This window comes from Salvelinus namaycush, chromosome 37, assembly GCF_016432855.1.
Source record: "Salvelinus namaycush isolate Seneca chromosome 37, SaNama_1.0, whole genome shotgun sequence".
Classification (NCBI taxonomy): domain Eukaryota; kingdom Metazoa; phylum Chordata; class Actinopteri; order Salmoniformes; family Salmonidae; genus Salvelinus; species Salvelinus namaycush.
This window is the reverse complement of record NC_052343.1, coordinates 23033155-23050321: the sequence shown is the minus strand read 5'-3', so window position 1 is coordinate 23050321 and position 17167 is coordinate 23033155. Positions and strand designations below refer to the sequence as shown.

Here is a 17167-nt window from a genome sequence, read left to right as displayed (position 1 = left end):
GCTGTTTTTTTCCTGTGTTCACTTACCATAAATACATGCTTTAAGCATCTCTTTTGTTATAGTTTTACCTTATTACAGTATCAAATGTACAGTTTTGCATCATATCAAAGAAAATAAGTACTTGAATTTCTCTGAAATTTTTGCACTGAAGAGTCATCAATAAGTACAATAATTCAATGTGACTGTTACTGGTGTAGTTCAAAATATCACCATGGGGTTGCGCCCAACTCCTATCCAGACTATGGTACCTCCGCATTAGATGGACAGCATTTCTGCCTGACTCAGTCTTTCCCCACCCCTAACCATTCCCTGTCAGCTCACCCACACAGGCCTCCTCTAAGCATACTGAGCTGCCAGGGACGGACAGGGGAGGGGAATAGAGAGCATAATTGCTTGCTTTACTCAGCTTGTAGGCAGGCAGACCGTTTAGGCAGAGAGACACAGAAGAACACTTGGAGAGATTGAGAGGAGGCACAAAATAAAGAAAGAGAGAAGTAAGATAAAAGGGAAACAAATCCCCAACAGCACAAAAAAATGGATCCCAACAAGATGCCAAACGCCCCACCACCAGGCTGGAACCCAGATGAGAAGTCTGGGATGGGACAACCAGCTCCTCCACCCTACCAGGACCACCCCCAGTACCCCAACGCAGGATACCCCGCACCAGCAGGCTACCCCGCACCAGCAGGCTACCCCACCAATCCCCAGGGCTACGCACCACCGCCACAGTATGGAGGAGCTCCTGGGGCCCCTTACAGCCAGCCATACCCCCAGGGACAGTACCCCCCGGGACACCACCCCCAGTCCACCATCACAGTCCAGCCTACGGTGTTTGTGACCCATGGAGCTCTGCCTTACCCTCTGCCAGACTACCTGGGCTACTCCATTTTCACCATGCTGTGCTGCTGCCTGCCACTTGGCATCGCTGCACTTATCTACTCCATCTCGGTGAGTGGAACTTTTATTGCTGTTTTAAGAGTATTCAAATGTAATGTAGACTAATGTGTTTCTAGTAGAGATGTATCCCAAATAATCCAGAGAACATAACTTGTTTCATTTTGTAGAGTAGTCAGTAGTGTATTTCTCACTCTAGTCTTTTTATAGCATTATCCAAGAAACCCAGTTACCGGTTTTGTTTAAATAAGGGCCCGTCTCGCTCTCTCTCTTTAGAGTTAGTGATCTGACTTTTGACTTGGTGGTGGGCTGCATAGCTGGGGAGAGGGACGGACATGTTTGTGATAGTTTTAGCCTTACAGTGTGGGTGTCTCACAGTCTTGAGTTCTGTTTTGAATAAGATCCTGAGGACAGGTTGGTTTGGGGGGAGCGGGGGAGGGGAGATGGGGTGCGGAGTGGGAGTCAGGGAGAGTGTGTGTAAGAAAGGGAGGGACCCTTCCCGGAATATGGGTGATTAAAAATAGGGGCGTGACGATGCGGGTGCCTTGACTGTGAGTGACGTAAGAGGGGGAGGTATTCAACATTTAAAAGGTATTCTGGGATTATCCAGTTGCAGAAGACGAAAGGAGAACTCCATCAACCCTCCATCTTGTCCTTTGCCAAACCTCACCCTCGAATGGACAGCCACACTGAGAAGAGGGATAGGAAAGGGCTGGAAACCCTGATCTATCCCTACAAGCTCCAAGTCAATTTCAATTTAAGGGGCTTTATTGGCATGGGAAACATATGTTTAAATTGCCAATGCCAGTTAAATAGATAATAAACAAAAGTTGAATAGACAATAAAAAATGTACAGGTAACATTACACTAACAAAAGTTCCAAAAGAATAAAGACATTTCAAATGTCATTATGTCTATGTACAGTGTTGTAATGATGTGCAAAATGTTAAAGTACAAAAGGGAAAATAAATAAAACATAAATATAGGTTGTATTTACAATGGTGTGTGTTTTTCACTGGTTGCCCTTTTCTTTTGTCAACCGTTCACAAATCTTGCTGCTGTGATTGCACACTGTGGTATTTTACAGATTGTACTCTGTGTAATCTGAGGGAAATATGTGTCCCTAATATGGTCATACGATTGGCAGGAGGTTAGGAAGTGCATCTCAGTTTCCACCTCCTTTTGTGGGCAGTGTGCACATAGCAAGTCTCTTTACTTACTTACTAGGATTACAAACGCATATCAGGATAGACAGCTAATTGTTGACCGGGTATGACTCATATAGATCAATGTGGGTAATGGTGGAAACATCCGGGTCAAAGCCTGGTAAAGAGAGAAAGGAGGTTGAAGACCTCTAAGATGTTATTATGGGCATCTTTATTTCACAATGAGAAAGTGACTTATTATCAAGTATCAAAACCTAGTGGATGACTTCTAATGTAATAACAACATCAACTGAGGTTGAACAATGTGCTGGTGAATTGACTTCATCTACATCCATCATAGACATAATCGCTCAGTAAAGTTCCTCCTCTCCTGGGCAAGTCAAGGGCTATTTTATACTGTAAGATATTTCATATTTTCATATTTGTATCATATTTGTACTGTGTACTTGAGCTTATGTCCTCAAAAGTGACTACACCTCAGCAACTATTTTTGCCAGAAAGGTGAGATGTTAACCTTTCTTTGACTATGTAGGATTACTAGTTTTTGCTGATGGCCCTCTCATGATAAATAATTACTTTTGGGGCCGCATGGAATATTCAATACATTTGATTTTATATATAAATAAAGACTTGCTAAAGCGCAAATTTTCTGCGTTTTGACCCGTCCCTGTGCATTTTAACCCACTTAACGCCAACATTTCTCAAATTTTTCACCATTCTAAAGCTCTAATTATTTTGTTACTTTCACAACGTCATTTCTGTAGATTATTATTTATTTTGAACATCTAATAGTCAAATAATATTGTAAAAGCAGATGAGCTCGTCTACTCTTTTTGACCATGTTCTGGTGTTTTGTGGTGGAATGCCCAATCTGTGGTGGAAAACTGAGTGTGTTGAGCATAACAGGTCAACCCTGTTACACATAGAAAGTGTCACGTTCCTAACCTTATTTCCTTTGTTTTGTCTTTGTTTAGTTGGTCAGGACGTGAGCTGGGTGGGCATTCTATGTTATGTGTTTCTATGTTGGGTTCATTGTTATCTAGCCTGATATGGTTCTCAATCAGGGGCAGGTGTTTTACGTTTCCTCTGATTGAGAACCATATTAAGGTAGGCTGTTCTCACTGTTTGTTTGCGGGTGATTGTTCCTGTGTCAGTGTTTGTGCCACATGGGACTGTTTTCGTTCGTTTCGTTATTTCATTCGTGTGTTCCTTCCTGTTCGTGCGTTCATGTTATATGTTCTCAAGTTCAGGTCTGTTAACGTCGTTTATTGTTTTGTAGTTTATCAAGTGTTTTTTCGTGTTCGTCTTTCTTTAATAAAACAAGTATGTATTCAAACCACGCTGCGTTTTGGTCTGATCCATGCTCCTCTTCAGACGAGGAGGAAAACGACCGTTACAGATAGACAGGCTAGAAATGTTTTCACAATAATAATAAACATTGTGAAGTTTGCATTCAATTGCCCCTCCCTGTTGAACACAACAAACTTCCATTTCCCCTGTAACAAGGGGATTTATGGCTGATCAACAGTGTTACGATCATACCTGTTGGCACTTAAAGTATATTAATAGGCACTGTTAGCAGTTGATGTTATTCTTCAATAACACAGACCCCAAAGCAAAAAAAAAAAAAACGTCATAGTTGTTATCCTGGAAAGTAGATGACAGATGTTCCTTCTTCCCTGTCCTCAGTGATTCTCCACAGAACAAGGAGACAGGATGTAATCTATAACCCAACCCTAGCCTGTGGTTGACCAATTAGAATTCCTTGCACTAAAATTGGGCCAATGGCTAAATAACAAGTACCTTGTTTCAGGCTCAATGTATAGGCAATTTGAACCAATTAGAACTTGCCACACGTAGCTATGAGTCCCGGACTGAAATTCCTCCCATGTCTCTGACCCATTAATCAATGTTTCCCTATTACAGAAAAACAGCTATTTCCATCGATCGTTAATTCCCTCTTGACCTTTAGTCCTCTGCGTTGTTTATTTATCTTTAAATGATCTTACAGCACTTACTATAGTATTTTTTTAATTTAACCTTGAGGTGGGAAAACATGTTTTATATTAAGTTGAACATGTGCTCATTATGACATCATGTTAAAATTAGGTTTAAAACATTTTTGGTGGAACGACCCACATCACAGACTGAATCATCTTGGCATGCTCTTGTAATCTCATATCCATGACTCACTGCTATAAAGTTATGTTTCATTTTCTCCTAAACTGAAGCCACCAGAGCGGATTCTTATCTGTGCAACACCCTAAAGTCATTGGGAAAACAAATTCATGTCTCCTTATCTTTTGGGTATCAACACAAACAACAGACTATTGTTTCTGCAATTTTCTTCCAGTTTTACACAACTGAAAAGGCTATCTGGGGACAGATAGCATGAAAGCATCCATAAGATACTCTGGAATCAATCTGTCAGACCTAGGTTTGATTTGACGCTTAAAACCTCTTAAGGATCTGACCCTTTAAAAAAAGAAAATCATCTAAAATGACATACCCAAATCTAACTGCCTGTAGCTCTTGACCTGAAGCAAGGATATGCATATTACTGGTACCATTTGAAAGGAAACACTTTGACGTTTGTGGAAATGTGAAATTAATGTAGGAGATTATAACACATTAGATCTGGTAAAAGATAATGCACCAACTAGAATAGAAATTGTGATAAATATAATGGGATAATTGCCTACTTATAGTAAACAGTTGAGCACCTGTCACATATACGCCAGGAGTCAGGAAGCAGGTGCAGAAGGTGATTTTAATAATGAAGAATGCAGATAAACAAAACATGAGAAGTGTACAGACCGTGAATGAAAACAAACCAATACTGCCTGATGACAGAGGCTACAGAGGGCTAAATAAAGGGGAAGTAATCAAGGTACTGATGAAGTCCAGGTATGCATGACGATGGGAGCGGGAGACCGGGAGTAGGCGTGACCGCACCCAGTTCAGACCTGGCGGAGACATAATGTGTGAGTGGTGTATTATCTCTCTAAGAGGCTACTTGACGCTCTGCCAGGGAGTTTGGGCATGACTATCCCACACCGAGCCCTTCCCACCCTGACTCAGTTGTGGCAAGCTGCAGTTGCCAGTTTTTGGTGGGCACTGCGTACAGAGGTGACAAGCCGCACTGTTTTCTCTTCTGTCTCTCCCAGTCAGCAGCACTGTCCGACTGGCACATAGACTTAATGCCCACTCACATAGAGTACACTACCGGCCCATCTTAAAACTATTCCCAGACAGAGAGAGATACAACGGAGTTATGTATCTAGGAAAATGTATGTTCCAAAAAATGTGTTACTGTACATTGTTTCTTCCTTAAAAATAAATGTAGAAAGAAAAGGAGGTATGGAGTTATGTCCTGTATGAGAAAGCTGGTGAAATTATGACTTCCTATTTCCTGCCGGCTACTGTTGTGGAAATGATTCCCTTAGATTACATACAGTGCATTCGGAAAGTATTCAGACCCCTTAACTCTTTCCACATTTTGTTACATTACAGCGTTATTCTAAAATGGATTAAATAGTTTCCCCCCCCCCCCCCCTATCAATCTACACACAATGACCCATAATGACAAAGGAAAAACTGTTTTTTAGAATTTTTTGAAAATTTATAACAAATAAAAACAGAAATATCACATTTACATAAGTATTCAGACCCTTTACTCAGTACTTTGTTGAAGCACTTTTGGCAGCGATTACAGCCTTGAGTCTTCTTGGGTATGATGCTACAAGCTTGGCAAACCTGAATTTCTGGAGTTGCCGCTGAAAAAACGCCCCCGCAGCAGGATGCTGCAGACACCCACCCATTCAGGCCAAATAGTTCAATCTTGGTTTCATCAGACCAGATCATCTTGTTTTTCATGGTCTGAGAGTCCTTTAGGTGCCTTTTGGCAAACTCCAAGCGGGCTGTCATGTGCCTTTTACTGAGGAGTGGCTTCCATAAAGGCCTGATTGGTGGAGTGCTGCAGAAATGATTGCCCTTCTGGAAGGTTCTCCCATCTCCACAGAGGAGCTCTGGAGCTCTGTCAGAGTTACCATCGGGTTCTTGGTCGCCTCCCTGATGAAGGCCCTTCTCCCCCGATTGCTCAGTTTGTCCGGGCGGCCAGCTCTAGGAAGAGTCTTGGTGGCTCCAAAATTCTTCCATTTAAGAATGATGTTTTCTCAGGGACCTTCATTGCTGTAGAATTCTTTTGTACCCTTCCCCAGATCTGTGCCTCAACACAATCCTGTCTCGGAACAATTCTGCTCTGACATGCACTGTTAACTGTGGGACCTTATATAGACAGGTGTGTGCCTTTCCAAATCATGTCCAATAAATTGAATTTACCACAGGTGGACTCCATTCAGGTTGTAGAAACATCTCAAGGATGATCAATGGAAACAGGATGCACCTGAGCTCAATTTGGAGTCACATAGCAAAGGGTCTGAATACTTATATAAATAAGGTATTTCTATTTTTTATTTGTAATAAATTTGCAAACATTTCTAAACCTGTTTTCGCTTTGTCATTATGGGGTATTGTGTGTAGATTGATGAGGGAAATGTTGTATTTAATCCATTGCAGAATAAGGCTGTAATGTAACTAAATGTGGAAAAAGTGAAGGGGTCTGAATATGTTCCGAATGCACTGTAGATAGTTGCATTCCCTATTTTATTGAGTTTGGATTGTTTGAGGTTAGTTCGAGATCTATGCAGGATATTGTTATGTTTTGATTTATAGGATTTTCCACGTTTCAGCATGTTTTTCCTGGCCTAACCCGCGAGAGGGGGAGTTGCTTTATAGCTGAGGTGAGGGTCTGTTGTGTTTGGAATTTGCGCCAGGTTGTCTGGGAAGGGTAGGAGGAGGGGAAAAGGCCTGTGGGAGAGTCAACAGAGGTACAGGCCTGGGGAGGGGAGTGCAACAGGAATCTGCCTCTTGGATATTCAACGTTCACACAGTGGGGCCTTTCTAACATGGTGGACAAGAGGGCATAATCAGAGAGCAGAAAGAAGCTATTGTGTGTGTGTGTGTGTGTGTGTGTGTGTGTGCTCGTGCTTGTGTGTTTGTTTGTGTGTGTGCTCGTGTGTGTGTGTGTGTGTGTGTGTGTGTGTGTGTGTGTGTGTGTGTGTGTGTGTGTGTGTGTGTGTGTGTGTGTGTGTGCGTGTGTGCTTGTGCGTGTGTGCTCGTGCGTTTGTGTGTGTGTGTGTGTGTGTGTGTGTGTGTGTGTGTGTGTGTGTGTGTGTGTGTGTGTGTGTGTGTGTGCTCGAGCTTGGTTGCGTGTCTGTGTGTGTGTGTGTGTGTGTGTGTGTGTGTGTGTGTGTGTGTGTGTGTGTGTGTGTGTGTGTGTGTGTGTGTGTGTGTGTGTGTGTGTGCTCGTGCTCGTGCTTGTGTGTGGTTGAAAGTGGTGTCTGTGGCTGAAAGTGTTTTTAGATTTGTGTCTGTGTGTCGCAGGCTGTGTGTTTTCCAGTCAGTATGTTTTGAAATGTTTTAGTGTGATTTGCCATGAAATAAGGACAGGACGATGAACAGATCCCTTTTGGAGATTGCACACAATTTCCTGGCAATTGTCTTCAAAAGGAGTAGCTTGTCTGTTGTTTCCCTTGACAAGTTTCAAGTTCATTTAGTAATCCATTAAGCATATTTTCCTGTCTTCGTAACATTCTGAAGAAAACGGTGCTTACACAGTTATTATTTTAATATTATTTATACTGTACTCTGGCATTATCAGAAAATGATTACACACACTAACTATTAACACCAGTTGCTAGGATACCCCAGCCTCCTTTTATGAAGCGGCCCCTGTCTGGGCCCCATGGGTTGTTGGGAATGAATAGGGTCATTACCACAGGTCCAAATAGGATGTTGCTTACACTGTTGGTATTTGCTCTAAACCCTGAACTTCATTGTGAATGTTATCTTTATTGTGACTTTCATGATATTTTGAGAATGGTACTTCAATATTTGGCAACATCCGTTTATGACATATTCTTTTTCATCAGTTTGTCTTTTAGGCTCAGATTTTTTGTGTTTAACGTCACAGAGTGCACTTTGAGGAAACAGAGATGCGGAAAATAAGTTATAGTGGCCATGCCTTAGACTAGAAAAACATAAGCAATCACAATCACAACTAACAAATCTATGAATTTGAAACATTGTCGAACACAGCTCGTTTGTAAGCAGGACCGTTAGTGGCATGAATCCGGCATGTGTTAAGCTGAACCTATAAGCAACATGTGGTGAAAAGGGAAAGTGGCTGAGAATTAGGTAATTTAAGGGAGAATAATTTAAGGGAGAGCCCAGGTGCACCAAACCACACAACTTCTGTGTTCCACTCCCAGTAATTCTCCAATTAATACAGTCCACACTCCAAATGTTTCTGTCATATTTTAGGTGAAGTGTAGAGACTTAGCTGTCAATGAAAATAGCAACAGCATTGTTTCAGTTAACCCTTCGATAGCCACTTTATCGATCCATCCATTGTTTATACACACTCATCCCTCTTATCCCCATTACTGACAGTACCCTACTCTACCCTCATGTACGTGTAACAGTATAACTTTAAACCGTCCCCTCGCCCCGACACAGGCGCGAACCAGGGACCCTCTGCACACATCAACAACTGACACCCACGAAGCGTCGTTACCCATCGCTCCACAAAAGCCGCGGCCCTTGCAGAGCAAGGGGAAACCCTACTTAAGTCTCAGAGCAAGCGACGTAACTGATTGAAATGCTAGTAGCGCGTACCCGCTAACTAGCTAGCCATTTCACATCCGTTACACTCACCCCCCTTTCAACCTCCTCCTTTTCCGCAGCAACCAGTGATCCGGGTCACGGCACCAATGTAACAGTATAACTTTAAACCGTCCCCTCGCCCCGACACAGGCGCGAACCAGGGACCCTCTGCACACATCAACAACTGACACCCATGAAGCGTCGTTACCCATCGCTCCACAAAAGCCGCGGCCCTTGCAGAGCAAGGGGAAACCCTACTTAAGTCTCAGAGCAAGCGACGTAACTGATTGAAATGCTAGTAGCGCGTACCCGCTGACTAGCTAGCCATTTCACATCCGTTACATACGTACTGTATATTAGGTAGAATTTGGTAGAGTTTGTTTTTGGTCTACTCTTGTAAATATTGATTAATTGATTATATCTTAGTGGAATAAGAAAGGATGTAGTTACTAAGCTAACGCACTTCTGTACATTTCTCTGTAATGTACAATTGACCTTATTTTAGAACCCCAAAAAAGTAATAAATCAAATAAAAATGTATTTGTCACATGCGCCGAATACAACAGGTGTTGTAGACCTGACAGTGAAATGCTTACTTACAAGCCCTTAAACAACAATGCAGTTTTAAGAAAATCTCTAAAAAAGTAAGAGATAAGAATAACAAATAATTAAAGAGCAACAGTACATAACAATAGCAAGGCTATACACAGGGGGTACCGGTACAGAGTCAATGTGTCAATATGTCAATGTGCGGGGGGGCACTGGTGTCGAGGTAATTGAGGTAATTATGTACATGTAGGTAGAGTTATTAAAGTGACTATGAACTGCAGCCTCGTTTGAATGCCACGGTTGCGCAAATATGTACGCAATGGGGTTAGTCAACAGTATCTTCCAGTAAACCAGATTAGCCGGTTAGCTCTATTCTATGATTTAACATTAGTAAGAGATAGATATCTGCTAGCCAACTAGCTCTGTTTAGCTTAGCATTTTAACTGTCCATAACTGTCCATTTTTTTCATTTCACCTTAACATTTCAACAAAACAAATGTTAGCTGACATACTTGTATATCTATTAATTCAACATAAGTAGCTAAGAGGTTGCTAAATGCTTATCTAGCTAGCTTGCTCTGATTAGCTTAGCATGTTGCTGCTAGCTTGCTACAATTTACTCTTTGCTTCAAGTCTAAGAGATGTTGTCACATTTGTCTGACTACTGTATCACAATAATTATTTCAAAACGTTACAACTTTTAACTCAAAGTTTTATTTACAAGATGCTCAGTTCAAACCTCCGCTATGATTTCAAGTTGTGCATCTGTTAAACTCCGCCCATTGACCTTTTAGAAACCAATCGGATTTGTTCTTCCCTAAACCAATCAGATTCTTTCTGTTGACTACATGTTGACAACCTTCTCTTCAGTCACAGAGAAGAGCAGAAATCTGTTGACACTGTAAATCAATAGTAGTCCCGTGTGGCTAATTTGGTAGAGCATGGTGCTTGCAATGCCAGGGTTCTGGGTTTGATTCCCACCGGTGACCTGTACGAAGTCACTCTGGATATGGTTGTCTGCTAAATGACCCCAAAAATATATAAATGCTCCCTGGGTCACTCAATGGATGGTCCATTCACCAGTATTTCTGTACTGTCACTGAGAAGGCCCTTTATGTCGCAGAGATTAGAAAGACAGACTCCCACAACGATCTGATTATGTTCGATCTTGGGATTTTCTCACATATCACCCATCTCACATCCTGCCCCTCCCTCTCCATGAGGTCACACACAAACACCATACAATGTGTTCAGTTATAGATCCTCCACAAAAACAATTCATGAAATGTTCACTTTGTCGTCCGATTGCACTCCCCACATTGCTTAGAACAAATCACAGATTGCAGATACAGTATTTTATATTTTATAAAACACTAGAATAACCAGTTAATTGTTCAGAATATTTTATTTAGGCTTTAGTTGGTATTGAATGTAATGTGGTTTTCAAGGAGCCTGGCCCGACAGATTATATTATGATGAGTCATATGGACAATATGCTGCAGTGCTGATAGAGGCCCATGGGGAAATTAGTATTACGTGGGTAAGTGAATGGTATCAAGCTTCCAGTAGGTTTCTGGGGCCTCATTTATAAACTGTGCATATATACAAAATATACCCCAAAATGTGCATGTGCAAGTTTTATTTAAAAAATGTACTTGACGTGAGAATGTACTCACCTCCCTGCAAACTTCAGACCATGCATACTTACATCTGCTAGTGGTTGAAATATTGTATTGGAAGCTTGCAAGTGAGTACTTTGTGCGAATGGGGGATATGATGAAAATAAAACACATTTAACAGGAAAACATATTAACAAGAACGCAACTATTTGCCATCAGTGAGAAGAGCAAAAATATGTTTTATTTTCAGAATCTAAAATAATTTGACATAATCTTATAATTAGACATAGGAATATTTTTCCTATTTATTTTATTTTCATAACCATTGCAGAATATACAGTGTTCCAGAATACACAGTATTCCAGAATATACAGTATTTCTCACCTTTTCTGGCGGTGATGGTTTCATATTCCATACAACAAATTACCAAGCACATCTCTTATTTAATTGTACATAGTAGCCTAGTAAATGGATAGGCTATATGTATTTCAGGTTTTGCAATATCACGGCAAACAGAGCATACAGACAGACAGATGGGATGGAATATCAAACAGAGCATACAGACAGACAGATGGGATGGAATATCAAACAGAGCATACAGACAGACAGATGGGATGGAATATCAAACAGAGCATACAGACAGACAGATGGGATGGAATATCAAACAGAGCATACAGACAGACAGATGGGATGGAATATCAAACAGAGCATACAGACAGACAGATGGGATGGAATATCAAACAGAGCATACAGACAGACAGATGGGATGGAATATCAAACAGAGCATACAGACAGACAGATGGGATGGAATATCAAACAGAGCATACAGACAGACAGATGGGATGGAATATCAAACAGAGCATACAGACAGACAGATGGGATGGAATATCAAACAGAGCATACAGACAGACAGATGGGATGGAATATCAAACAGAGCATACAGACAGACAGATGGGATGGAGGAAATCTTGTGAACCTCAAGGAAATGGAAGAAAACCGTTTGGTGGAGTGCCCAGATAATTATTCAAGACACGCAAGTACACAGACCCTCAGAAACACAACAACTGTCCAGTGCTAAGAGAGCCAACAAGCCCTTCTCCTCCAACTAGCCGTGTAGAAACAATTATGATCCAGCTGTCAGTAATCAGGAGGAGGGTTTACAATAGCAGGCAGGCCTTCTCACGCCACACTACCCTAAATTAACACAGAACCTCTCTGCCTAAAGCCTTCTGTCAACCCTCGCCCTGCTGTGGAAGCCAACTCAAATATTTCACCAGAGGACGGAAACAGATTGAGGCTATGTTAACAACGTCATGTGACTAGGGGGAGGGAGGTTGATTAAATTGAGACTTAAATTAAATTGAGTCAGTCACTATTGAGTGGGAGAGACCTTATAGGGGGGTGGGAGGTCATGTTGTTATTTTTTAAACATGGACTAAGGTGGCAGAAACGCTACATTTATTTCACTCTGAGAATTTTAGCTTCTGCTGCTTAAAAAAATAATGCTTTGAGGGGGAATTTTGGTGCCTGTTTGTGTTTTACAGCCACTTCATGTTTGGCACAAGACTCTTCCTGACATCATCCAAGACCACATGAGACACACATATACTGTTCAACTTTTTCTTAGAGCTTTACTGTTGCTTAGTGTGTGACTCATACTGACTCTTGTAGTCAGCTGCTCAGAGATGTCTATAGTGTAAAGTCAATGGCAAGGAGAGTGACGGACACTGAGACTTCAGTTAGTTGACTCAATGTTTAGCATCGCCTGTCAACTCTTGTTCTTCCCCCAAGAGAAATAATAACAGGTGTCAAAATATGTCTCACAATATAGCACCATTCCTAAGACTGTAGCTAGGGGAGAGAGCTCCATGTTTGTGCTCCATCCACAGCTGTTTCAACTTAGTGCTGCTTGAGGTGTGGCCACAGGAAATCAGCATTCTAGTTGTTATATCATCACTAGTAGGTATTAATATGATATATTATAGATGCTCTGCAGTGAGAGAAAAATGTCCCTATTTGGTTTTTATTTTCTGACTTTGTTGGCATGTTGGCTAAGTATTGTGTTTGTGAATTAATACTGCATCTCCTGAAATAACTCCAATCAAATAAGAGCATGGCACTGAATCATCGTTGAACTCTCTCCGTTGAAGTCTCTCTCTATCTTTTTCCTGAATGACGATTACAACAATTACAACTCTCTCTCACACTCTCCCTCCATCCCTCTGTCCTTCCATCCCTTCGTCCTTCCACCCTCCCTCCCTCCCTATCTCTCTGCTCTCAGACTAGAGACGCCAACAACCAGGGTCACCAGCAGATTGCTGAGAAGAATTCTCGTCTAGCGCGGATACTGAACCACACCGCCCTGGGTATCGGCATCACCATCATCGTCCTGTACATCGTCTCCGCCCTCATCCTGGGAAACCGTATCGACTGATCTGACACCTCAACACCGGCTAGCACCACAGCCACCGCTTCTCTCAACCCCAGCACCCAAAATCATCCTAACCTTGACCACATACAATAGGTGCCGGTGACAGGCACTTTCCAAAGAGATACATCCCACTGGGGACACACTGGTTGAATCAACGTTGTTTCCACGTCGTTTCAATGAAATGGTGTTGAACCAACGTGGAATAGACGTTGAATTGACGAATGTGCCCTGTGGGATATATCATAATGCTGTTTATTCATCAATGTTTATGACATACATTTTGAAAAACTACATCTAATGACTTACTTTTTTTAATACCTGCAGACCAGATAGTTTAAATCATTCATTATGTTGCCTGTTTAATTGTATATTTAATATACATAAATAAACACCAAATTATTGACACTAATTGTATTTTGGAATATTTCTAATAAATTTCTGAAGGATAGTGTATGTATATTCAGTGTGTATGGATAAGTCATATCAGAGTTCAAAGACAGATTTGACAATGTTATGAGAATGCAGCAGAAAGAGACTATTCTTAAAGTCTGAGAGGATGTAACGGCAGCCTTCATCCTCTTCGTCTGAAGAGGAGGTGTAGCAGGGATCGGACCAAGACGCAGCGTAGCTCGTGCTCAACATGATTTTAATAAACAAGACAAAACTGTGAACACTTACAAAATAACAAACGTGGCTTACCGATACAGCCCTATCTGGTGCAGAGAAAACACAGAGACAGGAAACAACCACCCACAAAATCCCAACACAAAACAAGCCACCTATATATGATTCCCAATCAGAGACAACACAAAACATCTGTCTCTGATTGAGAACCATATTAGGCCAAACATAGAAACAGACAAACTAGACACACAACATAGAATGCCCACCCAGCTCACGTCCTGACCAACATTAAAACAAGCAAAACACACAAGAACTATGGTCAGAACGTGACAGAGGACATGTATTACTGGTTGTCATTACACAGAGTGCCAGTGAGGTTACCGCTCACAAGAGTAAACATTTTACAACTCAATGTCAAATATTTACTTCTTGTTACACAAGTGTATCAATTTCCTCAATTCAGTGTTCTTTGCTGTCGGCAATGACACAAGCAATATCTAATTCAACTTATTTTGGACAACTGTGGAGACTAAGGCCTACATTCAATCTGTAGCATGGAAGGTCTGTTGTATAGCACGATTGAAATTTAAAGTTAATTTCTGATTGAGTCAACATATGCAAGATTTACCGTGAACGCAGTCTCCTCGAACGCAGGAACATTTCTTTTTTCCTTTTGGTACGGATTGAATCTAGCTCTAGAAGTCAAAAGGAATTGCCACGCTGTTCCAGTTTGGCCTTACAGTTGTTTAATTTGGTAAAAATGTCCCCACTATCAATGTCATTTATAGTCACATATTGTCAGATTATGTTTAACGCCGTATAGATATATATTTTATTTTACTATATATTCAGTGATGCTCACCTCTTCTATTTACCAAGGAAATGTATTTTATCCTTCTCTAAAGTGTGTAGTTGATGGAAAAAAAATTGTTTGTTTGTGAAAACACAAAAGAAGAGGCCATTATCAGAATACAGATATGTAAACCAAATTTGTTTTTAAATAAAGCTCAAAGGGTAAATAAATCACACACTCTAATTTCTAACACAATTAGATCAACAGCCTTTTGTCTGGCAGCAGGGTACAATTAATAGTCCGCTAAAAAGCATGATTAATCTTAACACTGAATATTTCTCTCTTTACTCTCTGATTTATGTATATTAGCATTTGTAATATCTATACAGTACCAGTCAAAGGTTTGGACACACCTACTCAATCAAGGGTTTGAGTAGGTGTGCCTGGAAAATTGAGCATGCCTGGAAAATACAATAGGAAATTTATATCTAAAATGAAAAGTTATATTACAGATATATGGATTATCTCTTGAAAATAACGTACTGCCCGAGAAATCAGTGCACTATGAACTGAACAAAAAAGGAGAACCTAAACTTAATGGTAGAAAACAAGCACAGATTCAATGCCAGTAAGTCTGCTCACCCACATGGGAGAGTCTATTTACACACAAAGCCACACAGCGTCAATGCCAGTAAGCCTTGCTCAAGGGGCGCAATGCACCCACATGAGAGAGTCCATTGGCCTGCTTTGGATGGGGGTGTGTCCTGGTTTATCAGTGTTGCCTTGGCTGCCCTCTGTTGGTTTGTGTAGACAACTGTATAGCTTAGCTTGCCAGGTTTATGTGGAAGACATGGCTAGGAACAATACTCACTGCAATAATACTAACTACAGTAACAAGGAGGAAAATAGTATTTGGGAGTAACAAAGATCCCCCCCCCCCCCCACACACACACACACTAATATGCTCTCCCTAACCTTATTGTTCTGTAGGAGAAAGGAAGTGCAACTCGAGAAGTGGAACATGACATGACAGACATGAGGTTAAAACAGCTTGTAGAGGTTAACTGAGGCTACTGTGTATGTGTGCACTCTCTCTCTCTCTCTCTCTCTCCCGCAATTAAATTAAATTCAAATGGCTTTATGGGCATACCCTGATGAAGACAGGCTGTCGAAACGTTGGATATTACATTTTTGCATTTGAGCTCCTAGAGTGTGCAGCTCTCCTTTATTTTTACGTTTTCTACTCCGCTAGCCAGCACTTCGCCTAAATAGGTGTGCGTTTTCTTTTTCTTCTAGATTTTATTGGCATGGGAAACATTTTAAATTGTCAAAGCAAGTGGAAATGATAAACAAAAATGAAATAAACAATCAGAAATTACCAGTTAACATTACACTCACAAAAGCTTCAAAATAATAGAGACATTTCAAATGTTAGATTTTTTAATTTTTTTTATTTCACCTTTATTTAACCAGGTAGGCTAGTTGAGAACAAATTCTCATTTACAACTGCGACCTGGCCAAGATAAAGCATAGCAGTGTGAACAGACAACAACAAAGAGTTACACATGGAGTAAACAATAAACAAGTCAATAACATGGTAGAAAAAAAGAGAATCTATATACAATGTGTGCAAAAGGCATGAGGAGGTAGGCAATAAATCGAATAATTACAATTTAGCAGATTAACACTGGAGTGATAAATCATCAGATGATCATGTGCAAGTAGAGATACTGGTGCGCAAAAGAGCAGAAAAGGAAATAAATAAAAACAGTAAGGGGATGAGGTAGGTAAATTGGGTGGGGCTGTTTACAGATGGACTATGTACAGCTGCAGCGATCGGTTAGCTACTCAGATAGCAGATGTTTAAAGTTGGTGAGGGAAATAAAAGTCTCCAACTTCAGCGATTTTTGCAATTCGTTCCAGTCACAGGCAGCAGAGAACTGGAAGGAAAGGCGGCCAAATGAGGTGTTGGCTTTTGGGATGATCAGTGAGATATACCTGCTGGAACGTGTGCTATGGGTGGGTGTTGTTATCGTGACCAGTGAACTGAGATAAGGCGGAGCTTTACCTAGCATGGACTTATAGATGACCTGGAGCCAGTGGGACTGGCAACGAATATGTAGCGAGGGCCAGCCGACTAGAGCATACAGGTCGCAGTGGTGGGTGGTATAAGGTGTTTTAGTAACAAAACGGATGGCACTATGATAAACTGCATCTAGTTTGCTGAGTAGAGTATTGGAAGCTATTTTGTTGATGACATCGCCGAAGTCGAGGATCGGTAGGATAGTCAGTTTTACTAGGGTAAGTTTGGTGTCGTGAGTGAAGGAGGCTTTGTTTCGAAATAGAAAGCCGATTCTTGATTTGA

At 41.1% G+C, this 17167-nt stretch overlaps 1 protein-coding gene across 1 annotated transcript; it reads left to right on the top strand.

Annotated features, from left to right (window-relative positions):
* The first annotated feature begins 347 nt into the window (after nucleotides 1-347).
* LOC120030818 (cysteine-rich and transmembrane domain-containing protein 1-like) lies at nucleotides 348-13794 on the top strand. The gene is made up of 2 exons (XM_038976272.1): nucleotides 348-948; nucleotides 13236-13794. The coding sequence occupies exons 1-2, from the start codon at nucleotides 535-537 to the stop codon at nucleotides 13386-13388; spliced, it is 567 nt and encodes a 188-aa protein (XP_038832200.1). The 5' UTR covers nucleotides 348-534; the 3' UTR covers nucleotides 13389-13794.
* Nucleotides 13795-17167: the final 3373 nt, after the last annotated feature.